Source organism: Meleagris gallopavo, chromosome 1 (genome assembly GCF_000146605.3).
Source record: "Meleagris gallopavo isolate NT-WF06-2002-E0010 breed Aviagen turkey brand Nicholas breeding stock chromosome 1, Turkey_5.1, whole genome shotgun sequence".
In the NCBI taxonomy this organism is placed as follows: domain Eukaryota; kingdom Metazoa; phylum Chordata; class Aves; order Galliformes; family Phasianidae; genus Meleagris; species Meleagris gallopavo.
This window is the reverse complement of record NC_015011.2, coordinates 61,247,470-61,275,421: the sequence shown is the minus strand read 5'-3', so window position 1 is coordinate 61,275,421 and position 27,952 is coordinate 61,247,470. Positions and strand designations below refer to the sequence as shown.

At 48.5% G+C, this 27,952-nt stretch overlaps 2 protein-coding genes across 5 annotated transcripts in view; both read right to left on the bottom strand.

Moving 5' to 3' along the window:
* The window catches only part of LOC100542571 (zinc finger protein OZF-like), a 1,148,434-nt gene that overhangs the window by 995,971 nt on the left and 124,511 nt on the right, over nucleotides 1-27,952 (bottom strand). The gene's annotated exons all lie outside the window — the stretch shown is intronic.
* LRTM2 (leucine rich repeats and transmembrane domains 2) lies at nucleotides 3,599-26,993 on the bottom strand. 3 transcript variants are annotated; one of them, XM_010714169.3, is made up of 5 exons: nucleotides 26,821-26,993; nucleotides 16,874-17,004; nucleotides 15,390-15,548; nucleotides 10,423-11,013; nucleotides 3,599-8,301 (listed from the first exon to the last, which is right to left on the bottom strand). In XM_010714169.3, the coding sequence occupies exons 3-5, from the start codon at nucleotides 15,454-15,456 to the stop codon at nucleotides 7,847-7,849; spliced, it is 1,113 nt and encodes a 370-aa protein (XP_010712471.1). In that variant the 5' UTR covers nucleotides 15,457-15,548; nucleotides 16,874-17,004; nucleotides 26,821-26,993; the 3' UTR covers nucleotides 3,599-7,846. The 3 variants fall into 3 exon arrangements, with proteins under 3 accessions (XP_010712471.1, XP_010712480.1, XP_010712463.1); XM_010714178.3 differs by lacking the exon at nucleotides 26,821-26,993 and adding an exon at nucleotides 17,471-17,558; XM_010714161.3 differs by lacking the exon at nucleotides 26,821-26,993 and adding an exon at nucleotides 17,086-17,417.

Here is a 27,952-nt window from a genome sequence, read left to right as displayed (position 1 = left end):
TTAATTCTTCCTTTCAGTATCTAAAGGAGTCTATAAGAAAGAAGAAAACAGAATCTTTAGTAGGGTCTGTTGTGATAGGACAAGGAGAAATGGTTTCAAACATGAGAGGGGAAAATTAAATTGGATGCAAGGAGAAAGTTTTTTACGGTCAGGGTGGTGAGGCACTGGAAGAGCCCAGAGAGGTGGTGGATGCCCCATCCCTGGAGACACCCAAGGTCAGGCTGGACGGAGGCTCTGAGCAACCTGATCTACCTGTGGGTGTCCCTGTTCACTGCAGGGGATTGACCAGATGGCCTTTAAGGGTCCCTTCCAACTCAAACAATTCTGTGATTCTACAATTCGGAATGAGTTGATAAATATATCCTGAGAGAATTGAGAGGATCATGACTTCAGCAGATAGGATTGCTGTAGTAAGTGCATCCTGGGGGAAACAATCTAAAGGACATTGCTAATATGAAAACAACATAGTATAGTGAGGCCGTGAAGATATTTAGGGTGAAAAACTAAAGGAGGGTTTCTAGCCATTAGGCTAATGCAGTTTTAGAACAGCTTTCCAGCCATAATCTGGGGTAAAAAGTCACATGGTTTTAAGCTGAAGTTTGAAAAATCTGCCAGAAGGTGGTGGTGCACCTGGGAGGCCGCAGGCTGAGCAAGGCTGGCCAAGATAGTTTCTCTGGATTGATTTGGGTATTTGCAGAGTAAAGAGGAGTGAGCAGAGAAGCCCCTGCTTATGATAATGATCCTTTAAAAAGCAGATGGGGATGTGGGGGCTGGCATGCTCGTGGCAACTGAGAAGTGACAGTTTGAGGAGATCAGAGAAGGGAGGATCTGAAAAGCAGCTGGTCAGAAGCAGTCGCTGAAAGGGGATGATCAGTCAGAAGAGAGCGATAATCAGAGGGAGAGGAGGAGTGATGGGAATCGATGCATTATGTCCTGGGGAGAGATCTGAGAGATACCGTATGAGACCAGAAGAGAATTAGAAAGTGGCAACTGCTGGAGAGGCACCATCAGATTTAAGTAAAGAACTTTCTTTTACCAGGAATCACTTCAATGTGGAGAATCTTGTCTGAAATCTGGGAAAGCAGTGCTACAGCAAATGTGGTTGTAGAGGGGATCAGAACCATGCTCCTCAAAACGATTTAAGGGTTTTGCAGTATCTTTTCCGTCTGCCTGCATCTCTAAGTAAGAATAATGCTCTCATAGCCTAGCAGGTGCATTGTGAGACATGGGTAGGTGTAGGGAAAGGTGATATTTACTAATGTCTGGCAAAAGCTAGGCATTGCCGACAGTGCAGGGCATAGATTTTGATGGAGTGTGAGGAGTGTGCTTCTATGAGGAGGAAAAATGGAAAAGAATGCAACACATGTCTATGGTATTGTTCCAAATCAGAGGAAATGCTTTATCACAAAAATGAATTTAATGAAAATATGCTTATCTTACCAAAGAAAAAAGACTGAGAGATGATTTGATTAGTGTATAAAGTACCTTCAAAGTAAGAGATGCTGGTTACAAAATGTTTGATTTTTGATCTACCAGGGAGAAGAGAAGCGTAACAAAAACCTGTGATGGGAAACTAAATTCAAGCAGATTCAAATAAGATATTAAATATGAACGCTAATAGTGAGTGTGAATAGTTGCTCTGGTAAGGTACCAGGGGAAGCAAGGAGATTTTGTCATCTCTTGAATATTTTCAAATCAAAGGTTTGCCTTTCTGGAAAATTCGTCTTAGCTGCATGCAAACACAACGTTGGACTTTCTAAGGATAACGTCTTTATTTTCTGTTTCATAAGCTAAACAGATTGAGCTCTTTAAGCCTTTCACAGCAAGGCATTTTCTGCCACCCTCAAATAACGTTTGTGGTTCTTTCCTGCACACTCTCCCATAGCGTGCAATACGCAGAAGGTCAGACTGGATGATCTAAAGTCCCTTCTGGCCTTTATACTCTCTGAATCTCTGCCTCTGTGAATTCATTAATGCTTGCAAGCTCCCAGAGAGCTGCCAAAGGCAAGCACTATAGAAATGCAAAGCATTGTTGTTACTCTGGATATTTCCCTTGAGCTTTATGCAGAGCTGGGTGAATATCTCAGTGTATAGTCCATGCATTTTTTCTCAAATGAAATACCTGCATTTGCCACTCTTTCTGTGCCCTTTACAAGTTCACTTTCTGCAGATGTTCTTAACAAGCAAGTCTATTCCCGAGTTAGAACACAGAAAAAACAAACATGAAGGGCCAGATCTTGACCTAGTCCTCCGAGCAAAGAGCAGCACGTCGTTGTCCTGGCTCAGAAGCTCCACACAAGACAGGTTGTTATTTGGAGAAGCATGCTTTGCTTTCTCCTTTGCTCCAGGTGCCCTACACATGGCCTCTGCTTGGCTGCAGCACAGTGCCACTGTAGGAAGGAGAGGTCTGGCCCCTTGGTTGCTTCTCTCTCACCTTCTTAAAGGAGAAAAGCTGTGAGGATGCTGCTTTGCCCCCACCTTTCTAGAGCTGCTGCTGTTGTTGGAAGCTTCCCAGAATGACACAGGAAATTTTTTATTCACTTTCACCCTGTTCCATAACTGTACTCTTCAGGGAATGCTTATTCTTTGTCTGCATCACACAGTATTCTCAGAGAGGGCTTTTTGGTCCTCGGAAATACCATGCTAGGACTTGCACCTATCTAATAAGAACATGGAAAGTGATCTTCTGACCTGTGCTCCCTATCAGTACCAACAAGTGCTCTGCAAGGCTGCAGAGCAAGCTGCCCATGAATAAGATACTGAGGAGGCATTGTATTTTATATAGGCATATGCATAATTACATGTTAATATATATAGAATGATATGTCTGTGTAAATAGGTACATATAGGGAGCAAATACATTTGCCAAACAAAAGATAATCAAATTGCAGAAAATCATAGGCTGCTCTATGATCTATGAACCAAAAGAGCTGAGAGTCATCAGATGAGTGTGTTGGCTTTGCTTTATTTTCAGTTCTACATCTCTGATTATTATATGAACTGCTTAGTAGTAACTCTGTGTGCTCCTGTACCTACATGGCAAAATTAGATTAAATTATGCGTCGTGGACACAACAGTGTTGAACAACAGTGGTGATTCTTTCACAGCACATACCTTTTCAGCAGAAGAGATGCCTTGGCTGTTATCTTGATTCTACTTACAGTTTCTCTTTGAAGGTCAGGCTGAGCCTAACAGTATGACTGAGTATAACAGTGCGAGTATGGTGGCACAAGGGTTTGCTTGTGGCGGGGATTAACACTCCTTGTGATTCCACGTGCCACACAATTAGCTTTTTCTCACAGGGAGAGTATGTGATGAACTGTGTATACGTAGCACTGGGAGTGGAGAATTTAAACATCTTAGCTGCGTGTGATAAACCTCGCTAGTGAACAGCTGGTGGAGAGACTCATCTAGCTCCGAGGGTGACAGCTTGTGTACTTGGGGGGTGCAATAGGATTAGATAGAGATTTCCATTCATTTTAAAATAACCTTGCTCAGGAGAGGCAGAAATCTGGAGATGCAGCAACCCATAGCTCACTGTTTGTTACAGTAAGTTTCATTGAATGTTATGCTCCAATTTAAAAAAAAAAAAAGGGTTTTGGAATCAAATTTGACCTGAATATAACTCCATTGGCTTCTGCATTCTTACACTAGGGATTAATTTGGCCCTTTCTACTTTTATGTAATGAGCTGATTGCCACAGTATCTTATCCTTGTTACACAATCGCCCTTGCCTGGCTGCGTCCCTGGAGCTGCCTCTGTTTGTTTCCAGATCCAGGGTCTCACCTTGACTGCCTGCATATTCAGTCCTCCAACCTCACCCTGACTGCAGGCAGATGCTTGCCAAAGGCTTATGCTCATAGTATTTGCATGTGTGCATGTATGTGCATGATCACTCCAAGTTCAAACAGTATGCGTAGAGAAGCATATGCAGATAGGGAAATTCAGAGGCTTTTTTGTTTAGCTGATTGCATCCCTGCAGTGTTTCCCTTATTGGGGAATAGAGTAGGGGGAAAGTTGCTATCAGAGATCTCATTTAAACAAGAAGGAGCATAGGAAAATACATTCTTTATTATTCTTCTGTAACAACAAGCCAGAAATATAATATGCCTTTAAAAATTTTCTGTCTCATGCCAAAGAAACCTCCATTCAGCCGTTTTAGAAAATCTTGTTGCTCTCCCTCAAACAGTAACAAAAAGAAAAAGAAATTACAAGTGCCATCTGTTCCCTGCAAGAAATGTGCCTGCCTGTACCACAGGTGGGTGTGTGGGGCCAAGGGGCTGCAGGGAGCAGGAGTGATGTTTTTGGTGGGCCTGCCAGCCCATAAGGAAAGCATGGCACCGCCTGTTGGTTGGACCTGCCTGCCCCAGAAGACCATTCCCTGAGGGCAGGTACCTGCTCTTGGCATTGGTACCCCTGCCTGCAGCAAAGAGTGCATTTACTGGTGTTCCCCCATGCCTTCAGGGGACACCAGGAGCCCCACTCCACACACCAGAGGAACTCATTGCCTGGGCTTACAGGGAGCACTGGGGTTCATTCTATGCCTGGCATCCTGCAGGAGAGCATAATTTGTGACCCTGTTGGACACTGTGTTCCCTAGAGATGCTTGCTGACAGTGTGAGGGCTTTCCAGGTGTGCTTGGAAAGAGTAAGAGCCTATTTGCCAGTGGTACAAGGAGGTAATTTCCCAGTGAACCCCATTGCTCTGCTCTGCATGAAAGAGAACAGGTCCTTGTCCTACCAAGTATGATATTTGCTTTCCAGTGGGACTCCCCATAGCATTCAGCCTTCATGTTTCTCAGCAACATTCTTTTCTCCCCTTTCCTGTCTTTCTCCTTGGTGGATTTCTAAACACAGCGGTCCCTTGTCTAGGGTTGAGATGAATCCAGTTTTCTGCCTTATAACTGAAAACAAAGAGGAAAGGATGGGCAAGGTCATCATCAGCCCCACAACACGAAATATAGAAAATGTTATTAGCAACAGAATTTGTTGGGACAGGAGGAGCTCACAGGGAAGGTGCAGAGAAAGGAGGATTTCCCCCTACCCCAGCCCCTGCCTCCCTCCTACTCATTTTGCCTCTAGTCTATCCCCCTAAAAACAACTTCACTCTCTCTTGCTCACACACACACACATACACACACATGTAGATCCCATTGGTTTTTGTGCAATGTTTCACCATTATTTGATGCAAGTAAAATATAGATGTATAAATATACTGCTCTGACTCAAGTCCCATTTCAAGTATGATTGCGGAGTCCAGTATGGTAAAGGGAGAAGTTCCCCTGAGAGGGAGACTAGGGGGAGATTTGGATCCAGCAGGCAGAGTCTAGTCCCAGCTTGCTGGGAATGTGGAGCAGCAGTAACACACATAAGGAATCTGCAGTGCACCAGTTCTGCCCTTCAGAGCAGGCTATGGTTGCGGCAGATGGGATGGTTTGTGTGGCTGTACAGTGTGCATGGGAGAAGAGTCCTTCCTCCTCACATTTTGCCAGCCTCCCTCCTCCTCCTCATCTTCCTCATGAGCAGTGTGCTGAGAGTGGGAGTGCAATGTGTGCCCACGCTGGTGGGTGGACAGTTTTCTCCCAGTCCTTCTTCCAGGGTAGCCTGGTCTTCTGTTTCCTGGAGAACATCCTCGTCTGTCCCATGCAGTCCTGTGTCATGCTTAACATAGTCCAGAGCATCCTGTCTCTTTGCCTCTGGAGGCCCTGGGTAGACCAGAAGGGATTTTGCAAATCCAGGCTTTGACTGAAGACTTGTCATTGCATGCCCATGGGTCAGTACAACCTGTCTGGGATCAGGAGGGGGTGAGGAGCTGGTATGCATCATTCCCACGGGGACCTAGCAGCAGCGAGCAGGAGGGCTGTGAGATGTCTGAAGGCTTCGGCATCCAGCTGGAGCAGGAGGGAGAGGTGAGGTGCCCTGGCAGTGCCACCTGCAGTGCCTGCTGGCCTCTGAACACGGTTGACTCGCAAAGTACCCTGCCAAGCTGGGCTCACTGCCAGCTTGTTTCCTCATGGCAAGGATCACACCATCCACAGGCACTGTGGATGCACGACCTCTGGTGTCATCTTCCTAGCCCAGGAATACCCACTGTGATGGGTTAGAGCAGGTTACCATGGCAATGTGCGCTCTCCCCTGGAGACAGCATTTTATCCACTTCCAGCAATACAAAATGAGTCCTTATGTTGAGTTTCCTTCATTTTTTCCTCTCTCACTTTTTTCTTTCCTTCCCTGTCAGTTTGAAAAGAGCTGAGACTAATAAGAGGCACTGCAGTCTGAGGGCTTTAAAATCTGGTTGGGGGAAGACACTCTGCATGAGAGCAGCAGTGTGTGCAGTTGTGTATGGGCATGCTCAAGCAGCTGTAGCTGTCAGTGAGCACAATGGTGATGGTGAGGTGAGTGAATGTGGGCTGTGCTGTACACCATGCCAACTCCTTTTCAGGCTCTCCCACCTGTGCCACACTATGGTCTAGATTTCAGCCTTTACCTTAAGACCCTCCAGAGTTGTGCCCCTCTCTCCAGTTGCCCAGACACATTGCCCTACTTTGCGCACTGTGCTATTCCCTCTGCTAGTAATGTCAGCTCTCAGGTTGTTTCTTTTTCTCCCCTTCAGCCCACACGACCCCATAGCAGCTATCACACTGCCTGGACTGGTAAGCCATGTTCTCCTCTTCGTGATGGCCCACATCTGCTCTATCTACCAGACATTTCCAAAGGGAGGCTTCATATCTTTGCTTTCTCCATCTATCAGAGAATACATAAAATGAATAATAGAACTTCCTTGTTTTTCATGCTCTGCATTTGTTTCCACTGACTCATGCTGTAACCTTAATAACTCTGCCTCTCATCCTCTCCTCTCCATTTTCACCAGCTCCTTACTGTGGCTGCGAAGTTTGTGTTAGCTCCTCAGTGGCAGAGTTTGTGTATTTTGTTCGAAGCAGAAGGTACTGCACACTGTTGCAATAAGACTAAGCTGCAGTGGCTAGATGGATTCATGGCTGCATGCACAGGGCAGATCAGTATGTGCAAATGTGACTCTGGATATGCAGACATAGTGTCTGCTTGTATGGAGCTGAACAGACTATGTGTGTGTGTTCGGATCACAGTGAGTCAGGAAACCTGTACAGGGGGATGGCTCTCTCTCTGTGCACCTATAATGGATGATGAGGCAACTGGCAGATTGGGTGCTGGCTGGGAGCAAGAAGAGGGGCTTTGTGCTCTCTGGCAGCGTGTTAGACTGATTTAGGTATCTTTCCACCTTTAAAAGTGAGAAACAAAGCCTCTCTCTGACTGTTGTCAGTCCCAAGGGACCCTTGGGGTCCCTTCTGATATGCTCTTGGGCACACTGTGGGCAGCAAGTTACAGTCACACAGCAGCAGTGACCCTTCCAGTGAGGTGTGGACACCTCTGGTCCTGCTCCTCCCACAGACTTTCGTAGAGCTGCTTTCTCTGTTTCCAGACAGCTCTTGATGGGATACAAGACAACTCAGGACTGAGGCTGAGAGGATGACACAGGTTCCCTTCAGAAGGTGCCAGCTGTCTCCACAGCAGGCATGTGAAGGAAGCTCTGTGTGTGGGCATGAGGCACAGCAAGCACTCGAGGTCTGACTCTACTTTATTTGTCTGGGCCCAAGGGTGAAAGGGCACAAATGGGCCTGGGGCAGAAGAACAGAAATTAGAGTCAGATGCCCTGACTCCCCAGAAGCATGTTGCACTGCTTGGGTGAGTGGAACAATAGCACAGTCTGTCTTTCTGTCTGGGAAGATGTATTTTGGGAGGACCCCATGCTTGCTTGACTGCTCTCAGGTACCTTTGTTCATTGCTGTCCCTTCCTTCCTAGAAGAGTCTCATGCCACAGAAGAGATTTGTTTTTGCTCTTCGTGTTCACCCTCTGTGTCACCCATGAGCGGTTGCCTCTTCTTTAGCTCCCGGTGATACTTGGCCATGAGGGAGGCATAAATGCAACCATAAGCGGCCGCCACCACCATCATGATGCAAACAATGCCACAAACCACCCCTGCGATGATCACAGTGCCAATAGCCCGGCGTACGCTCACAGGCCGGTATCGCTGTTTCTGAGGGCATCCCACGCTAGGCTCCACTTCTGGTTCTGGGCCCGATTTAGTTTTGGAGGGAGTCGGGTTTCCTTTTGTGCAGGGTGGGCCAGTATTGTCCAGCACAGTGGAGCTGTTCTCATCATCCAGCTGTGAGCAGTAGTTAAACATCTCCATGGGCACCATTCGCATATCCTTCCCTTTCAGCTCCTTGGGCAGGGTGCATGCCAGCTGGTCGATTTTCCCACCTGTCCCAACAGAGATAACAGGAGTGAACCACAGCTTCATCCTGATGCAGAGCTATGGCATAGCATTTAAGGACAACGGAACTAGATCCTCAGGTGAGATAAAGTTCCTATGTCTCCATTCACACCTGACAAGGATTTGTCCTGCAGAAGTCAAGTGCAGCAGCATGATGATTTTCTAGTGGAGGACTGCTTCAGTATAGCTCTGAGGCCATACAGAATCACAGAATCATTAAGGTTGGAAAAGACCATTAAGATCACCTAGTCCAACTGTCATCCCATCCCCACCATGCCCACTGACCATGTTCCTCAGTGCCACATCCACACGGTTCTTGAACACCTCCAGGGGCAGTGATACCACCACCTCCCTGGGCAGCCTGTTCCAATCCCTCACCACTCTTTTTGAGAAGAAATTTTTCCTAATGTCCAACCTGAACCTCACCTGGCCCACCTTAAGGCCAGTACCTCTCATCTTAAATATAATCCAGTCCCTCATGTGTGAATGCATTACTGAGTAAACAGAATATTCAGAGATCTTCTCCCTACCCCAAAATGCAGCCACAGTCTTGCACAGTATGTATCTAGAGTTCAGGGGGAAGACTGAAGTCAAGATGCGCTGCAGGCCTCCAAATGCTACCAGATCTGCAGCCTTCTGAAGGGTGAAGAGCAGCAGCAATGGCTGCACCTCCATGCACCAGGCAGGTGTGCACATGATATCCTTTAAAAATGATTGTTCTGATTGATTTAGAGATGTTCTGCATGCCTTAGGCCTCCATCAAGGGAATGGCTTGAACCATGGCAGCTGGCTACGATACTTCTACCTAGATGGAATTTGACAGTAGGGCTCATGATGCTTGATATCTGTGTAGGCATCTTTAAGACCAAGATGTGAAAGCCCTCTGAAACCATCTATTAAGTCAGTCTCATGCTTTTTACTGAGTTATGTAAGTGTCAGCAGAATCGTTTTAGAAAGGGGGAAATTAAAGAAAAAGATAGGGCCAGGCTCTATCTTCTCAAAATAACAGATACACAGTACCATCTTCTAACAACTAATCCATCCCCCCCTTATGGAAATAGTGACAGATGTTGAAACAAATGCTTGAATGAGTTTGGGCAATTTCTTTTTTGGGGAAAAAGAACAAAAACAACAACAAACAAACAAACCAAAACCTCTGTGTGCTTTTTATGGACTGTGTGATATGAGAGTCAAACAAAACAAAAAAAAAAAAAGAGAAAAGTGGCACTCATATGCTTGTTTGATTCTGCTCACACAAATGCATATTTCAGACTGCAGTCTAGCCATAGGCATAGATAATCTCTTTGCAGCATGGCTGTGATCAGCAGGGATGTGACAGCTGACTGCTGCTATCCACATGATTTGAGACCCTTTCCTGCTCATTGGCTGCAGTGACAGAAGGTCAGGCCTTCAATCGTCATTCCTGTAAGATGTGCCATTTTACTGTGAGTCGCAGATCCTGAAATTATCCATTAGAATTCCTGCAGCGTGATACAGACCTTTCTAGCCTCCAAGGATAAGCTGTAAATACAAACTTGTCAAAAAATACTAATTTTGAAATAATGATTTAGGGACTGACTTATAAATTCAAGTCTTTGGATTTGCCAATATTAGTTGTAATATTTTCCAAAACAACACTGTTCCCATGGTTCTTTTGCTGAAAGCAGACCCAGTGCTTTGCAGCCAAATCCAGCCTGTAGTTCTCCCAGCCTAAGGAGAAGATCTGAACAGTTGTTTTCAGATTTGAAAAGCATTTCTTCTCTTTAGGCACAAAGGGTTAGGGGAACTTATAATCCTAAAGTTTTGAAGTTATTTGAGAAAAGTACTTTCCTCTCAAAGAAAAAAAAAAAATCATCTTAGAGATTCAAAACAAAATGAGGAACTAGGGAGCCTGAGGCTGCAGAGGATTCTCCAGCCTGGCAGCATTACTTTATGAAGGTGCAGCAGTGTTATGCTGTCAGCCAGCTTTATCGCGCTGTACTCTTGCTCCTTGGCTAAGATCCAGAATTTAGGTCGTTCTGATCTGCCAGCTGTGTCTGCTTGCTTTTCCTCCTTTCTCGTGGCAAACTAACACCTGCCTGCTCCACTGCCTCTGCGCAAGCACCTACCTCGATAGGAGAACCACTCCATCCAGTGCTTGAAATCCCGCAGGTTGCAGTCGCATTCCCAGGGGTTGTCCCCAACCTGGAGCTGCTGCAGGCTGGTTAGCGGCTCAAAGGTCACCCTGTCCAGGCTCTGCAAGCGGTTCGACCTGAGCGAGAGGGAGCGGAGAGCAGGCAGGTCATCAAAGATGCCCGAGGGTATTTGAGCCAGGCCATTAATGGAGAGATCCAGCTGGCGCAACAGGGCCGTGTGCTGGAGAAGGTCCTTGTCCAAGGCCCGGATGCTGTTGTTCCTCAGCTGGAGCTCTGTGAGGTTCCCCAGGTCGCTGAAGATGTTCTGTGGGAGCTGATCCAAGAAGTTGTTGGATAGATCCAGCCTCTGCAGGGCAGAGAGATTGGAAAACACTGGTCCCGGCAGAATGCTGAGTTTGTTGTTGAGAAAGAGGAAGGTCCTGGTGTTTGTGGGGATGTCTGAGGGGATAGAAGAGAGGCCCAAGCCACTACAATCCACTTCCAGGATACCACTGTTACACTTGCAGGAGGAAGGGCAGGCAAAGAAGGACTCTGCAGCACACAGTGACAGCCAGCAGCCAAGCACTGGGAGGTGGATATCAAGGGAGAGGGAAGAGAAAATGCATGTTTTAGAACAGTGCTTTCCCATCCTCAGCCAGCACCACTCTGTACACAGCTACAGCCACAGTATGGCCCTCACAAGGGTACTCCTCCCCACAATGCCCCAAGGAAAAGGAGCTTCCTCACAGACAGATCCTCCTACTGCTGGCATGTACCCTGCTAGCATGAGTTTCTCGAGAGCCTTTATTTAATTTAGCAAGCAAATAAATATCCTTCCAGTTTCACAGGACATTGTATCACAGAATTTTAGGATTGGAAGGGACCTCTAGAGATCATCGAGTCCAATCCCCAATGATCCCAGATGACTTTGCTGCCAGAGAAGTCAGAAGAGAAAGGAACAGAGAGCTGTAAGAGAGGTTACCTCCGATAAAGGACAACTATTTCGAAATGTCAGAGCTGAGAGAGGGAAATCAGTGAAATATATTTAAGAAGTTCTATTTTTTAAAGAAGTAAGCATGTTAATAAAAAGCTTTTATGGAAAATCAAAACAAAACAACCTAAATCTCAATTTCACTCCTGCAGTTTGTGTCGTTGTCTTTATGACATCAGACTCAAGTCCAAGTTAGTCTCTAAATCAGCTTATCATTTGCTCTCTATATCTACAGCATACTGTGTGGGCCTTGTGGAAAAAGACTTTCTTATGAATTAGATTAACTTACAAAGGGATGACCAAAGAAAGCTATTAGCAAGTAACAATGAGACACTAAGCCAGCAGGCACTTTGTATGTGCCATTGCTCTCAGAATAGTTTCTGAGTCCCACAGCAACAGCCCCACAAGCATCTCTAACCAAAATTACTCATAAGAGTAGATGAGGAACAAATTCCAGCCTTGTAAATGAAGAAAGGGTGTTAGAAAAAAGGGTTAGCACACACTCTTTTTCTACTCAAAGGTACGGTTGGATATTCCACAAGACAGCATTTTTTAGAGCTGTTCTGGATCACTGTTCCAGTAATGGATTCAGATCTTGTGAGAAGCGTCAGGGCTGCAGTTGTCACCCCTTCCTGGGAGCCAGTGACTTTTAAAACTCTCATTTCTGTGACAAGGAAGCATCAGCAACAGAAAAGCAAGCTTTGTGCCTCCTGTCGTTAGAGGAGTGGGAGTTATGTTTAAGCAGACTGTGTAAAACATTTGCATCCTTCATCCCAATTCCTTTTGTGGAGTTGAGATTAATTGCTTCAGTGTGGGAAGCAAATTCAGCTCCCTTGCTTTTTTTAAGGTGATGAGTTTGAGCATTTGACTAAAACTGAAATAAGTTTGTCTCTGCATCATGCTCTATCACTTTGCTTCAGAGAAGTCACTTGGGCCTGGTAGTCTTTAGCAATGAATGGTAGCAAAAATTGATGCATTTGTTGTCTTGTTATTCTTTCCTGAGTTGAAAACTATGCCCTGCCTGTCTGCATTTTTCATCAAACAATCAGCAAGTATTTTATTTTTTGTCCCAAGGGGAATTCTGAAGAGACTGTCACAGGAGAGGTAGCTGGTGGACACCCAGATTGAGGAGAAGCTCTGTCTGGGACAGGTCTGCAGACAGATCTGCTTCTCCTCTCTTCCCTCACGCCACTGTTTCCGGAGTTTAGTCAGCCCCCATTTTTTGTATCAACTCGGCTTCTGTCAGTGATGCTGCCTTCATACTTGAGTCCTGTCATCCTGTGTCAGTTCTTTTTGTGTTCCTGGTGATCCTTGTGAGAATTGGCATATTTTTGGACTGACAGCCTAAGGAGAAATACACAGTTTGGATGCTAAGCTATACAACTTTATTAAGGACCAAGGAATAAGTGTTCAGAGAGAATCTCTCTGCTTCTTTTTTTTTTTTTAATCCATCTTTTCACAATTCCTTCAAGAATTTTTCTTTTTGCTCTACAATTGAGATCTCAGGTGCACATCAGCCCAAGCCATGCCAGCCTGCTCTTTTAATGACAATTATAGAACATTACAGTAAGGTATAGGCGAGATCTTTACCCTGAGCACCTCTGTGCTTTCTTATCATGCAAAGGTTGGGGTCAACAGCAGATACTGACATGAAAGCAGATCATAGCCTGTGAACTGGCACAGTGCAGGTACTGCCTAGCTGGGTGATATTTAATTCCATTCAGAATACATCACTCTCTTGTTGTAGGAAGAGAATTAAAAGAATGAGAACTAGAATGAGGAAGGGAGAGAGCCATGAGTCACTCGAGTGACCCTGTCTTTTCCTGGATGCTTAACAAAAGTACACTATTAATAATAGATTGACAGCTGTGATGATGAGATAATTCTTACTTTCTTTGTATAGTGAGAAAGGCAAGAGTAGACTGTGTAAAGCTATACAGGTAGTCTTCTGTTTGGGGCTTATCTCCCCAAACACCTACCAATTGCTGGCCCCCAACCACTTGCCTGTGGGGTGCTGACAGTGGTGGATAGGAACACAATCTCAGGCAGCTGGCTGTGGTTGTTCAGGAGATGCAGTTATGCCAAGTTTCTGCAGCCATATAGGATGTGCCAAAAATGTCTGTTATTATCCATATTCTGCTTTGTTCCAACACCCCTGCCATAGGCAATGCTGCCACCCAGCAGCTCAAGCTGCCCAGGGCCCCATCTGACCTGGCCATGAGTGCCTCCAGGGATGGGGCACCCACAGCTTCTCCACAGCTGTGCCAGGGCCTCACCACCCTCTGAGTAAATAATTTCCTCCTAATATCTAATCCAAAATTTCCCTCTTTTAGTTTAAAACCCTTCCCACTTGTTCTGTCGCTATCAGACAGTATAAAAAGTTGGTCTCCCTTCCTTCAAGTACTGGAAGGCCACAATGAGGTCTCCCTGGAGCCTTCTCTTCTTCAAGCTGCTAAAAAAGCCCAACTCCTTCAATATTTTTTTTTCATAGAAGAAGGTGTTCCAGCCCTCTGACCATCTTCGTGGCCCTTCTCTGAACCCATCAGCTCCATTTTTTTTTGTGCTCGAGGCCCCAGGCCTGGGCACAGTACTACAGATGGAGCCTTATAAGAGCAGAGCTAAGGGGGACAATCCCTCCCATTCCCTGCTTGCTGCCCCTCTGTTGATGCAGGATACTGTTGGCCTTCCAGGCTATAAGTGCACACTGCTGGCTCGTGTCCAGCTTTTCATCCACCAGAACCCCTGGGCCCAACTTTTTAAACCTGTCCATATCTCTTTGGATGGCATCCCTTCCTCCCCTCCTTCGGTTGCATCAGATGTACCTCTCAGCCTGATTTCATCATTTCCTTGGAAACATTGTACTAAAATCATAGAGAAGATAAAGTCTGATTTCATTTTTAGTCTTTGCAAGAGATGCATCCACTAAGATGCATCCAACTAAGAAATGGCTACAGTGCAGCTTTGCAGGGAAGAGAGGGAAGCAATAGGCAGAACCTGAAACTCTCTTCCAGCCCTGCAGTAGGATGAACAGCATGTGTTTTTTTGTGTTAGGTGAAGATGAAGTTACTTTGAGAGGTGTTTGGTGACTCGTGTAGGTGGCAGAAAGCTGATCCAGGAATATCAGATTAAGTCAAGATTCAGTAGTATTCATTGTAAATAATTCATACGGCACTCTAGTCTGTGAGGATGGATTACAAAAATGCCTGTTTTTTGGAGAAAGAAATAATTCCCTCAGCTTCTTACAGTGGCTGTCCCAAATTCAATCAGGAGGGCAAGCAGAAGGGAAACCATGGGCCTGGGCATGCAGCAGTGACAGGCACTCCCTAATGTCCCCAGGAGCTTCTCTGCAAAACAGGAACACCCCCTGAAGCCCCACATCACTCTGACAGTTCTGCTCTGCATTCAGGGGTGCTGCAGCAGAAGCCTCTGTCCACTAGGAAGATGCAGATGCTGAACTTTTACAATTCAATTTGAAAGATATTTTCTTTATTTATTCTTTGATTTTCACTGCATCTGGCAGTGCCCAGTAGGAGAATTCTGCATTTGCATCCTGTATTCCCTTCTAAATTCTGTCATGACTTCTGCCATGGGGAACTGGGAGCTGTGCTCAGCAGCCTACATACAAAGCCCTGCCACAGCGAGGAGGCTGCAGCTTACAGGATGCTGATCTGAGGAGCATTCGGGTGGATCTGTGTGCGGTGGTATCTGTCTTGCTGTTTCTCACCTGTCAGGCCCACTGGAATTCAGAAGCAATCATCACACACTGTCCCACTTTAAGCCCATCTTCAGCTTTAGAGTCTCGCTCTCCCTCCCAGCTAGCCTGGCCTCTAAAGGAATCAGGAATTAGTTCAAACATCTCCATTCTTAGCTGTCCCTCTCCCCTATTCTTAACCCTGCTGCGACCTATTTTCTTCCCACTCCCTTGACAAAGAGGATCATCGTACTGAGTACCTGAGTAGGCATTACTTACGGCAAGCCTCCTGCCACCTCATGAGGGACCTGCTCCTCCACCGGTGGCTGGCACTCATAGGCAGCATCTTTGTCCTCTCCAGCGCGCCTTCACATCCACTGGCCAGCCTGGCACTCAGCCCCAGGGTGCAGAGTGACCTCCAAGCCTGCCCACCTGATCCTGGTGGGGAGAGCAGAGCAGAATGGGTGGGATTTGGTTCCTGGCTACTGGACGTAGGGCTGGACTCACTGCTATCCTTTCCCCTCCCCAGCTAGAGTTTTGCCTTTCGGGCACCAGCCCTGTTTCAGAGGAGAGATGGAGGATGTTGCAGGAAGCGCAGCATGATGAGGGCGTGACAAGAATTCACCTTTCCCCTCTCACTACAGAAATAAGGCCTGATTCTCACAGGTGCCAAAGAGAGAAGCTTGTGCTCGAGCAGCCTGCTGCTGCAGCTCTGTGAGCCCGACATTCAAGGTCATCCTGATGCATGGCTGAGGTGACTGTGCCAGGACATCTCCCCGCCACTTGCCGCCTTGCCGGCTGCAGCCACCTGTGCATCCCCAGTGCACACTAGGGCTCACAGAGCGGCCGAGCGACAGCCAAGCAGCTTCTCCCCTCCTCCCCCGCCCCCTTCTCCACCAGCGCGTCCTTTCTGTTTCAAGGTAAAATGGATGTGGTGCCTAGAGCAGGGCTGGGCAGCATGGGGATCTCACTGCAGTGACTGCAGGAGCTGAGGAGCCTCTGAGGGGAAGGGAGGGCCTGGGGTGGGGGAGACTGAGTGGGAGTGTTGAAAAGAAAGGAATTACGGCTTAATTAGAAGAAGGAAAATGCTCAGTCTAATTAGAAACCCAAAGACCATAAACTCTCCCCTGACAATAGTGACTGACAACAGGTCCCCCCTTCCCTCCTGCTTCCCTCTTGGGTAGCTGCGGCCAGGAACAAGGGGAACACCGCAGATCCCCCCGATCCCAGGTGCTCTCTGGCATGCCCCCCACAGTCACAACATCACTCAAATGGATGCATTTCTACCAGGGCACAGAGCAAACCACCCCCCATGCCCCTGAGAGGCTCTGACAGCCTCCATGGTTATATTTCAGCTGGGCGCTGTGCTCCCTCTGGGACACTCTCCCTATGCACGTGCCCTCCCTCAGGCTCCCGTGATGGATTTATTCTGGACAGGAATGTAAACCACCGGGAAACATTTAAATCAGCATCTTGGTGAGAAAGACAAGCAGGCTCAGTGCCTGGTGTCATGCATTTTGCAAGGCTGCTCCGCTCGTTTACTGAATGCACCAGCTAGATGCAGACCTCTCACAGCACCAAAACCAACCCACTCCAGCCCACCACAGCCCCCCAGCAACCCACAGAGCCAGGCTTGCCTTCCGGCAATCTGCTGGAGGAGAAGGCTCAACAAGGAGACTTCCAGCCTCCCCCGTTGCCGATGCCAACCCGAAGCCTCCCATCTCCAGGAGCAGTGAGGATGATGAAAAGCTGCCAGCACTTACCTGGAGGGGCTCTGCCCACAGCCACTTCCACCTGGCTCCCTGGGCACCGCACGGATGCTGCCGCTTCCTTCCCTCTCCCTCTGTGACTTTCACTCCCGGCAGCAGGCTTTCCGTGTGCTCTATTTAACTCCCTACAGCACAGGAATAAACGGCAGAGTTAAGCTGACAGCCACAGAGCCTTATCTGGCTGCCGGATAGTGGGAGCCGCTCACTTCCAAATCCTGTTGCCGACTGATCGCGTCCTTGCTTTCAGCATCGTTCAGGGGCTGCCTGCCACGCTCTGTCTTTCCCTCTTCTCCACCTTCACTCCATCTAACTTTGTCTGGGTTATAGATAGCTCTGTTCCTTGCGCTCTTGCCTTTTGGCTCTGTTTTGTAACACCCCATCTGTATCAGCTGGCTTAGCTCCAAGCAGGGGGGCTAGGCTTTGAGAAAAAAAACCAACAAACCCAGCTTGCTTGGGTGCTTCATGACACCGCGATCCCCCTCAGCCCAGGCCCCCTCTCCATCCCAGGGCCGGGGTTTCCCCCCGCCTGCTGCTCCATTCTACCACACCAACCCCAGGCGATGCCGAGGGGCTGATAGCAGCACTGCATACCCGAGATTGGTGACAGAGTCGGGGTTTGTACCCCTGGTCCCTTCTGCTCTGGATGGCAATGTCCAGCTCCCACACCCATCCCTGGTACCTCACAGGCGTCTCTTCCTATGAGACAGTGCCAGGGCTTGAGCACCGAGTGCAGGGTGGGAGGAGCAGCAGTGTATAAATAAGCCCTCTCCCTATGTTTAGAATTTATTGCAGTGCATAGTGATTAACACCTGTTCAGGCTTTAATGCTGTCTCCTGTGCTGCAACATGCACAAAGATGGAGGTACCTCGATAAAACCATGATTATTTTCAAAGCATGTCACATAAACACAGTACTCCCTGCCCTACAGATTTACATCCACGCCTTTGTGCATTCATAAGCATTTCTAAGATTTAAAAGCAAATACCATCATATGCTTATGCAGACGTAGTTGCTAATCTAGCTTGCATTTACAAATATGTCCATAGAGTTGGGCTTGCACGTGTACTTGGGACTCTTCCGTGACCCATATTCATGTCATCCATGTCTTACATGAAACTGCCTACTTCTCCCAGCATAGCATCTGTTCAGGGGGCAGAGCATTAGATTTGAATAGGTAGGGGTTCCTGAATGCCTAACTGAGAAAGCCAATGAGCTTCTGCATTTCTCCTTTGAAGTCACATGTCTATTGTAAATGCAGCAATGGGAACTTCATGGTCCTGGAACAACCTGGGACCTGCCCGCACCTCCAGACTCCCCAGGGCTTCACCAGAGCTGTCTGGCTGCTCTCAGCCTTACAGCCAGGGACTTATCCAGCAGTGAGGACTATACCAGACCCAGGAGTGCCCCAGCCCGTGAGGAGAGGCACAGTGCCATCCATTCTGAACTGATGCAGGACTGACTGGGAGCCTAGTGATGGTATACACGCGTGCAGCTCCAAACACTCTGAAGATACCCAAAGGCTCTACAAACCCAATGTTAATCTTTCTCTCGGGATTACTGGATGAGTCCTTCACCCTGGAAAAACCTGTCAGCCAGTTCCCCTCCGCTCCATGGGACACAGTGTCCAGAGCTTCCTTCCGTGTGCTTGGAGCTGAATCTCTTCTCCAGATTCTGGAGGAATGAACAGCAGAGCCTGCAGGGCTGATGACCTTTGCTTCTTGCCATTTGGTATAGGAGAGTAAAGCACAACTTTTTTTAGTTTCAGCTCAAAGCAGCAGAACAGAATCATCCATTTCTTGCCGTGGGCTCCAGAGGCCAAAAATACACTGAGCTGAAGTGCCACTTGGACATTTGGCCTGCTGTCAGACTTCCCAGAGGACTCTAATGAGGATTCCCCTAATTAGCTTAACCAGGGAACTTTACTGCTGGGGGGGTGCTGGGGACATTTGTAATAACTCTCCAGTGCTTGCCAGGGCATAAAAGGTACAGCAGGAACTGTCACTGTCTGGTGCTTCCTTCTCCCTGCCCAGATACCAGTCGTGTTTGCAGTATCACTTCAAAGCCTTGGCTTTGCTAAGCAGGATCCTAAGGAGTACACTGTGATGGTGATGGGGGCTTCTGTTGACTGCATCCAAATACTGCTTTAGTATCTTCCCAATTCAGCTTCACGAACGACTTTTAGCATGACAGTAGGTATTGCTGCTGTTATTTTGTACTTAATGAACCCCAGAAACAAAGCTGTGGTCAGAGCCAGTAGGTAGGTGGACAGAATTATCCCATCTTCCTGCACGGATATGAAGGCTAGAGATAAATAGTTGTCCCAGCATGTCACTGGGATGAGCTACGGTCACAAGCAAGACCCACAGCCTCCGTCTCAGATTCTACCTCCCTATCCTTTGCACTAACCCAAGCTTGGACCATGGCTTGGGGATCAGACTCCTCTAACAGACTGACTTACTAGCACTGGCAGGGCATATGGGTGACCTATATTATAAAAGGGTAGGTTACAGAGGCTATGACAGATGCCAGTGATAAATTACCAGAACGCAAGCAGACGTTCATCCCTCCCCCACACTCTCCCTGATGAATGATGGCAAAGTCCTTCCCGATGCTGAATTGCTTTAGGCTTTATCAGAAAAGCAGCAGGGCAAGGGAGGGCATGGGGTACACTTAAAGAAGATTATCTCCCCCCTTCCCCTTTTCCTGTTGCTTTTAGGTTTTGTGTTTTATTACTGTTGCCCATAATGAAGGGGAACAGTGGTACCCTAGAGCCCAATGATTAAAGCATGCTGTCCTGTGTCTCTTCCTCCATCAGTACTTGGAGGATGAGAGTCTGTACACAGAAGGAAGGGAGACACATCAGCCATGTCATCTGATTGCAGCAGCTGAAAGTTCATTAGGCAAGCTGGTTGATGAGTCCTAGTGGGGAGCTGCACTCTTCTGCAGTACCACAAGTGAGTTTAGGATGGACTGTATATGATGCCCATTCTTGATCCCTCAACCAACCTGGGTCAGTTCAGCAGTTCACCCATTGTCTCAGCAGCAGCTCCTCATTTATTGTTTATTTGGATTGCAAAAACACCCGGACTTGGCAGCCAAGCTCAGCACCACTACAGAAATATACAGTGTGTCACTGCCCCAGTGTGCCTATAAGCTAAATAGCTGGGGGCTTCATTTCCAACACTTGCTGATTTATTAACACAAGTGTTCAGGATTCATTAGTGTTGTGCTGTCACACTCGATGGAAAGCACATTTTAAATTCACACTAGAAACCCAGCTGAACAAGAAACGGTGCCATCTGACTTGCAGCAATCGATCACAGCAAAGCAAAACACCTCATACAGAAAGCTGTAAAGTAAGTAGAAAGCATGCAAAACCCACTCTGTTGTAAGGGAATCTGCCACATTCCTGATTTAGTGTGAATAAACCTCACCCTATTCACTGGGATGTGATGAGGTCAGAGATCTTCTGATCTTTGAGATGACAGTGTGTAGGCACTTCTGAAATGCAAATGTGATTGTTGTTAAACAAACATTTCCTCCCCAAAGGCTACCAAGGAAGGTCAGTTTTATTCTCATTTTATGAAGGGGAAAACCATCTTAGAGGTTACAATGGCTGCTGAGTTTGACTGTTGGAGTACCATGGCCCCACATCAATTCCCAGCTCAGGATTTTCAAAGCTGCCAAGTGCGGTGATTGCTCAGAATTGCATGGACTTGTGAATGCTCTTCTACACTGCAGAAGTGTGTGGGGCTTATCAAAGTTACACAGAATAAAGGAGTTTTGATGGGGCTTTCCCGCAGTTATCTGACAGATCTGTGCCAGAATCAGGAGAGGAGCCAAGTGTCTTGATTCCTCGTCCCATACCTTAACCAGGAGACATTATTTGCATCCAAAGTCTTCCTGATCAATGCACAATAAGGAGACTAAGGAGGGTCAGAGGGTCTGAACCCAGGGCACCAAGCCTCACTGAACCATCTGAGAGAGCACAGAACATCCCGAGAGGAGCCAGGGGGCAGCATCAGTGGGGAAGACCCAGATTGCAGTGAAGAAGTGGAATTCCTTGGGAGTCTGTGGAAGCAGGTGGGGAGACTGGGATATCCAACACAAGAGTGACAGGAAAGTCCCAGCACAGCAAGAGTGTGGCATATGGAGGAGGCCCGGAGCAGCAGCAGGAGGAGAGCTGAGGGGGCAGCTGGCAGGAAGAAATCCAGCCATGTGTGTGCCAGCGTCTTCTCTGAGCGCGACAGACCACGTGCATGCTTCCTTCAGCAGAGCGCGGGCGATGTGCAGGGAAGCGGGTGAGGAGTGGGAGAGGGGCTCAGCAGAGAGACACGTGAGCTGGCCTCCCAGTTTTCCTCTTTTTTTTTTTTTTTTTTTAAATTTAAAACATGTATTTTGTTCTTCTCGCACTGTTGGCAAAAATTGATAACCAAGTGAGATGTGGAGGGGGGTTCTGCCTGAAGACTGAGATAACATTTTCTGATCCAGCTGGGAACAGTTGGCTGTGGGTGGTGGCTTGTCACCAGCTCTGCCAGTTCTAATCCAGATCCCAGTGTTTCTCTCAGCTGTGAAGAGCGTTCTCTACAACTTTAATTTCCTGCAGGGGTTAATCCCGTGGTCAGTAATAGCTCAGACCCCTAATCCTCCCACTCAGCTCTTGGCAGAAGGACTGTAGCCTCTCCCAGCTCAGCAGATCGGAGGGAGGCCCAGTTTGGCTCCTGGTTCCATTTCTGTACCTCACAGGTGTCCTTCAGCTTGCTGGCATTTAGAGCACTGCACTCCCTTCCTGCCAAGCCTGAGGATGGGTGGTGGGTGGGTGGCTTACCCCACAGAGAGCCTCCAGGAGAGAAGGCGACTTAGTGGGAGAATCCCAGTGCTGTGCTGCTCATCTCCCTCCCCACCCCACACACAGATACTTTCCACGTTTCTCACTTGGATGGTACTCTGAAATTGAAATTAATCCTTTTTTGGTTCAAGAAAAAGAGTTTGGGCCCGTGTTTGAGGATTCTCAGGGGGCTCAGAAATCTCAATATGACCCAGTCCTTTCCTTAGGTCTCTCATTAGGGGCAAAGGATGCAGTGAGTCTGTACCAGGGAAGTTGCCAGCCTGTCTGAAACGAAAGATGTATTTACATGCTCAGAGTATGAAATAGAGGTACATCAATTTAGTAGCCAGATAGGAAAATGCAAGTTTCAATATCAACCCTTCACAGTTCTGTCTCTGGGCAGATGGACATCTGTCAAATAGTACAGCCAAACAGCCAAGTCAGTGGGCCTCCAGATCAATTCCAAGAAACCTGTTACATCTTATCTGGACCAAGGTACTTCAGCTGTAAATCTTTCTACCTATGCTTCCCAGTCAGTACAGTCAGATGAGGTTTGGCAAGCCTGGATGATGCCATACATACAGAGCGTCCCTCACCTCCTTATCTGCAACCACTCTTATCTGCAGTAGCCCAGGAGCTGCTTTTGCCTTTTTTCATAGTCTACATTCTGAAATTGGTCAGACCCAAGCTCACTAACCTTCCTAGTGCTTGCCGCACTACTTTTACTTCTGGGAGCTGAGATACTGCATGGTGAAGAAGCCAGAGTGATGGAAGATCGCTGCCACCCAAGCTGCTGAGTGTCACTCCCACTTTTCCTCCCATACACCCTGTTCTGCACGTCCATGGCTGCAGTCCTTTAGAGTCAGTCCATCAGCTGCCAGGACAGTAGCTTCCTGCTCGGCGGTTGGAGCGGGAGGAGAAAGAGGGGGCAGCAAGCACAGTAGGGTGAGGGAAGGAGTTCATTGCTGTCTCAGTTCACAAGCTCGTGCCCTTGGCGTATTCCTAGGGGTAGGGATCAACCAGGCATGATGATCAGTGGTGGGGCAGAGCATGAGATGCCAGCAGTAAAAATCCTCTCTGCTCTTACCATAAGGGGATCAGCGACCCAGCACACACACAGCTCCTGGCAAACCTCCCAAGGAGCGGCTGGCTCTCATTGTTCACACATGATGCGTTTATACTGAACTCTGAAGGAGACCTTTTGCTGATTTCTTTTTCTGCCTTAGTGAGTTGCATGGATCTGTTTCACTTGGTTGCCAATGGGGCCCCAGTACTGCGGTGTTGCCTGTTAGAGTGGCCTGGAAATCTTCTTCCCCATCATCCCCCATCATCCTCCCAGAGCATCCAGAAGGATGTCCCTGCAAAGTCATCACAAACTGCACAGGGTCTGAGTGTGGGAATACAAGAAAAACTGTTCAGAGCAGAAGCTGTGGAGCAAGATAAACAGCAGTCTGAGGATACTTGAGGATCACTGGGACACGCTTACACTCTTTACAAGGTGGGAACATTGCCCACAGCTCAAGACATGGTGACAGCTATCAGAACCCAGAGCTCCACCTCCTCATATGCATGTGGGCCTGCACACAGAGCTGCAGGGCCTGCTGGGGCTGGAGGATGCCTTAGGTCTGAGGTGAATTTAGTTTTCTGGAAGACCTGCAGCTACAGAACAAATACGGGCATGGCAACATTCACATCCCATCCAAATCATTGGATGCAGGCAGAGCCCACCTCAGACCTTCCGTCCTCACATGGGCATCTCACAGCAAAACCTCAGCTTTGCAGAGTGGCCAAAGAGAGCTTCCCAACTTCCTCACAGCAAGGAGGGGCACGGCAGCGGGGCCTGACCTCAGGCTGCAGCCTTTGTTTGGAATTCAGGCATGGATGACCCCGGAGTGAATTTGGGTCTCAGACTGTCCTGTGATGGCTGTGAGGCATTGCTCTCTACAGATCCCTAAGAGAAGGTTATGGTGAGGTGGGGGTCAGCCTCTTCTCCCAGGTAACAGCAACAGGACAAGAGGGAATGGCCTGAAGTTATGCCAGGGGAGGTTCAGGCTGCATATTAGGAAACATTTCTTCTCTGAAAGAGTGATAATGCATCGTCACAGGCTGCCCAGGAAGGTAGTAGAGTCACTGTCCCTGGAGGTATTCAAGAACTGTGTGGATGTGGCACTGAGGGATGTGGTCAGCGGGTTGGCGGTTGGACTAGATGAGATTAGAGGTCTTTTATAACCTGAATGATTCTATGATTCAGTGTATAAATATACATTACATATGTCTTGTTTTCCTATTCATAAAAAAGTCAAGAAACTTATTTTGTTTTTTTAAAAAAGGCTATATGAAAGAATATGCCACATGGTTTGCAAAGCCAGTACCTAAATGAGTTAATTATCTGCACAGACTTTATTCAGCCATTCATACAAATATGCATGACAACATAGCCTTTGCCCACCCCAGCAGGTACTCTTGCTTTTTTTTCACAGGGCTCCGTGCCAAACTCTGTGCAAACAACACATGATACTCAGGCTAACAATGAAGATGTGGTAATAAATAAGGCTATTTTTATATGGACAGCTCAAGATATTAAACTGCAGTTTTGGCAACTGGCCACAGTCTGTACATTCCTAATTTTGTGGGTACCCCACACAAGACCCTAGGGGCCATTTTGCAGAACTGCTGAGTACTCACAGCTGTTTTCCAAAATGCTGGCAGCGTAGCCAGCAAACTGGTACAGTCTGAAGGAATTAGTGGCACTGGGAGCCAAGACGCCCCAGGATCCAGTCCTGCACCTGCTGCTCCTTCCCTGCCTAGCTAAGGGGAAATGTTCATCTCCCTTCCGACAGCAAGCAAATAACCATTCTCATGCATCATCAACAGCTTAAATTCTCTATTGTCAGTGAGGCAGCTACAGCAGAGAAAGTCTTCAGAACACCACATGACAATGCATGATGATGTATTGCCTGAAAAGCTGGGATGTCAGGCAGTAAACAAACAAAAGAGGCACATGCTTAGCTGTACTAAAAAAATAACAGTCTCCTGCTTCCCTTCTCGAGCATCATCGTGCAGCTCTTGAGCGAGACAGCCTTGTGAGCATGCAGGGAGATGGTACCAAGGGCTGCAGTCCAGCATAGACAACAAGCTGCTCTGAATGCTGACATCTCCTCGCTTTCAAGTGCTTGTTTTAGCAATGTGAATAAAACTATATTTCATGTAAATCCACAGCTCGCAGGTGAAGCAACCTTGCCTTTGGTCTATCCAAAATGCATTTGAACTGGTATTTAGAAATGCAACTCGGTTTTAGCATCCCCTAAGACATACGGAGCATTCTTGCTAGCCAGCACTTCAGTACAGCCACTGCAGGAATCAGGTGCGTGCTGGGAGGTGTTTCTTGCAGCGAGGACAGGAGCAGCCTGGGACGCTAACCCCAGTTCCTTCCCACTGACAGCTAGAGCACGTGTGGTGGTGTGGCACTTTGGAGCACTACCCAGCTGCCAGGAGCATCCCAGTATGGTCATCTGAATTACTGCTTGAGCCACTCAGGGCTGGGACAGATGTCAAGCACTGTGAGCAGCTGCTTGTAACCAAACATGGCAAGTGAGAGAAACTCAATCAGCAACAGGCGGGCGGATATCAGTCACTGCAGACCTGCCCAGATTCTCAGCTCCAGGTCTCCTCGTGGCCTGCTGCTGCTGCTGCCCTCCCTGCTTCAATTCTGCCTTCTGGAGAGCTCAGCAAATGCTTTGCATAGGGCCTGGAAGAGCCAGAAGAGGGGCAGGGAGCTGGAGATACCCGAGATGAGTGCACCTTGCTAGCATGTGGCATTCACTTTGCTGGAGGCAAGGGTAAAGCCATAATCCAATATAAAAATTATGTAAGAGGACTTCCCCCCTTCTCCTTGCAAACTACCCCTCTGCTGAGGATTTCCATAATTCCTCCGAGTGGACAAGATACGCCACAGAGCCTGTGCTGATGTCTGATGGGGAGACAACTCCCTCAAGCCTTTTGCTCATGTGGAATAATTCCCTCGCAAATGTTGTTTGCCCACAGCGGTTAGAGAGAGATCCTCCCCCTGAAATGGGCCCAAGTGACAAAGCTCAGAAGAAAAATGCCCTGTGATCCCAGAACGGCAGCCCGCCTCCTTCTTGCCAGAACATCCCCTGCTCTGTGACAGGTCCCTCTGAGCCTCCCAGGGCTATCTTCCAGGGTTCCTTTCCCTGCGTGGTGCCCCACTCCTGCCACAACAGCTCTTCCTTCCTCCTGCCATCCTCTGACAGATCTGTGCCTCGAATTCTACTTGCCCGCACCTGGGATGTGCTGGGACAGCATATTTGGTTCCCCCCCGATGATAGAAATTGTGGTCCTGAGGCATAGGTCTTCGGTCACGGCCTCTGTCCAGCACAGCAGAGACCTGAGCTCACACGTCTCTCTTGCTTAGGGTGAGAGGCGGTGGCAGCAATGTGCTGGGCAGGCAGTGGGAGGAGGGGGCAGGATGCCCTGTGCACCATGTGTGTGTGCACGTGTCAGTTCACGCATCCATATGCACACATACGTGCACGCTACCACTCACACATAGTCTTCCCACCACAAGTAAAATCTGTTGGAGGCTTCAGCTCATTTTAGACTCAATTCTCTCCCCCTTTTCTCCCAAGCAGAGCTGCTCTCAGAGGCAACACTAGGAAAGGCTGTAAAGTTCCCCCATGCTGTATTTTCGCCCTTTTCTCCTTAAAGTTCAGAATCACAGGCTCACCCTGCTGGATACAGCTTGGCACTTATTTTTGGGTACATTGATGGCAGGGCAGCTTTCACCTCATGTCAGCAGGCATGTCCCTGAGCTCTGCCTGTGGAGTTGTACACACACACACACATACACCCACATGTACGCACAGCATCCCAAAGCACGTTTGCTGAATGCTGGATCTGTCACCTACCCAGTGCTGGTCTGGGAGAAGGTGCATTCAGCTGCCCGCACTGAACTGGGCTAAAATCAACACCGCTGCCCTTCAGCCTCACGTTAACGACTCTGCGGCTCTCCCCAGGGAGGTTGGTTCCAAGAGGCAGCCCCACCGATCTCACGTAGGCTGGGGAGGACGCGCGGCAGGGAGACGGCTCTACTTACAGGGACAGACGCTCCTCTGAGACACGGGGCTTTTCCAGCGCACCCTGGGCAATCCCAAAGCAAATCCAGCAGAACGTGCCTTTTCGCCCAGCAATCTCACGGAGGGCTCTAGTTGGCACGGGCTCGGTGGCCAGAAGGCCAGCTGGCCGCACCACACGTGGGGCTGAGGAGCCGCGCACTCAGCGGGCAGCGTGAGGAGCGAGCCGTAATCCCCTGCGAGCAATAAATAGAGGGAGAGAGAGCGAGCGGGAGGCGAGAGAGGCTGAGCGCAGGGCTGAGGGTACATCGGCAGCGGCAGCACGGGGACGCCGGTGGGCAGGGTCCGATCCGGATCAGTTGGAGGAAGAGACACGGGGGCTTTCCATCTCTCTCAGCCTATCCTGGGGGAAGAACCGTCGCCCGCCTTCAGCCTCACCATCTTCCTCCTGCCCCCTCGCTCCTTTCCCTCCCCCAGCACAAGGGGCCGAGGGGGGCAAGGAGGTACCAGCTTGGGGATGAGGCAGATTGATGCGAGTCGAGAGGCTGCAAGAGGAGCTCTGATCCGGGCTGCCTCTTCCCCGCCTCCTCTCAATGTGATGGCTGATCACAATGAGCCGGGGAGAAAGGCAGGCGAAGGGAAACCCGCTGTGTTGGCTGTGCATCCTACGGGGATGAGACATCCAGTGGGGGGGACACCAAGGGGCTCGGAGCAAAACCCCCTTCCATCAGTGCTGTGGAATGCAGGGTTTGTGGCACAGGGACTTCACTAGGCATGGCTGGGCGCATCCCAGCCACTGTCACCCATTCATGCTGGGACGGAGCACGTCCCGGCCTCTGATCCCATGGGGGGTTAGGGAAAACTTGACATGGGGACAGAAAATGGTTGTAGTGAGGGGAATGGTGAAAGAGGGGAGCACTGACACCCTCAGTGTGCTCCCCTGGGTTGGGGGAGTGATGGGGAGCGCAGGTCAGACAGGATGGCACTCCATTTCTAGTGGGTGGCAGCTCTGCCCATGGCAGAGGGCTGGGACTGGATGGGCTCAAGGTCCCTTCCAATCCAAGCTGTTCTATGGTTCATTCTGTGATTCTAAGTTGCGCTTTCCTCTGCCCACCATGCCACAGCCTGCTGGTGAAGGGGCACGGGAGGGACCCA

Bases quoted from the DNA above. Each gene is read 5' to 3' on its own strand.
- LRTM2 (XM_010714161.3), bottom strand. From the start codon at position 17,129: ATGCTGAAAGCAAGGACGCGATCAGTCGGCAACAGGATTTGGAA. The intron at 15,549-16,873 runs GTAAGTGCTGGC...TCTCCCCACCAG, and splicing joins TGTGGGCAGAGCCCCTCCAG to GATCAGGTGGGCAGGCTTGG. The intron at 11,014-15,389 runs GTAAGTAATGCC...TCCACCTCCCAG, and splicing joins GAGGTGGCAGGAGGCTTGCC to TGCTTGGCTGCTGGCTGTCA.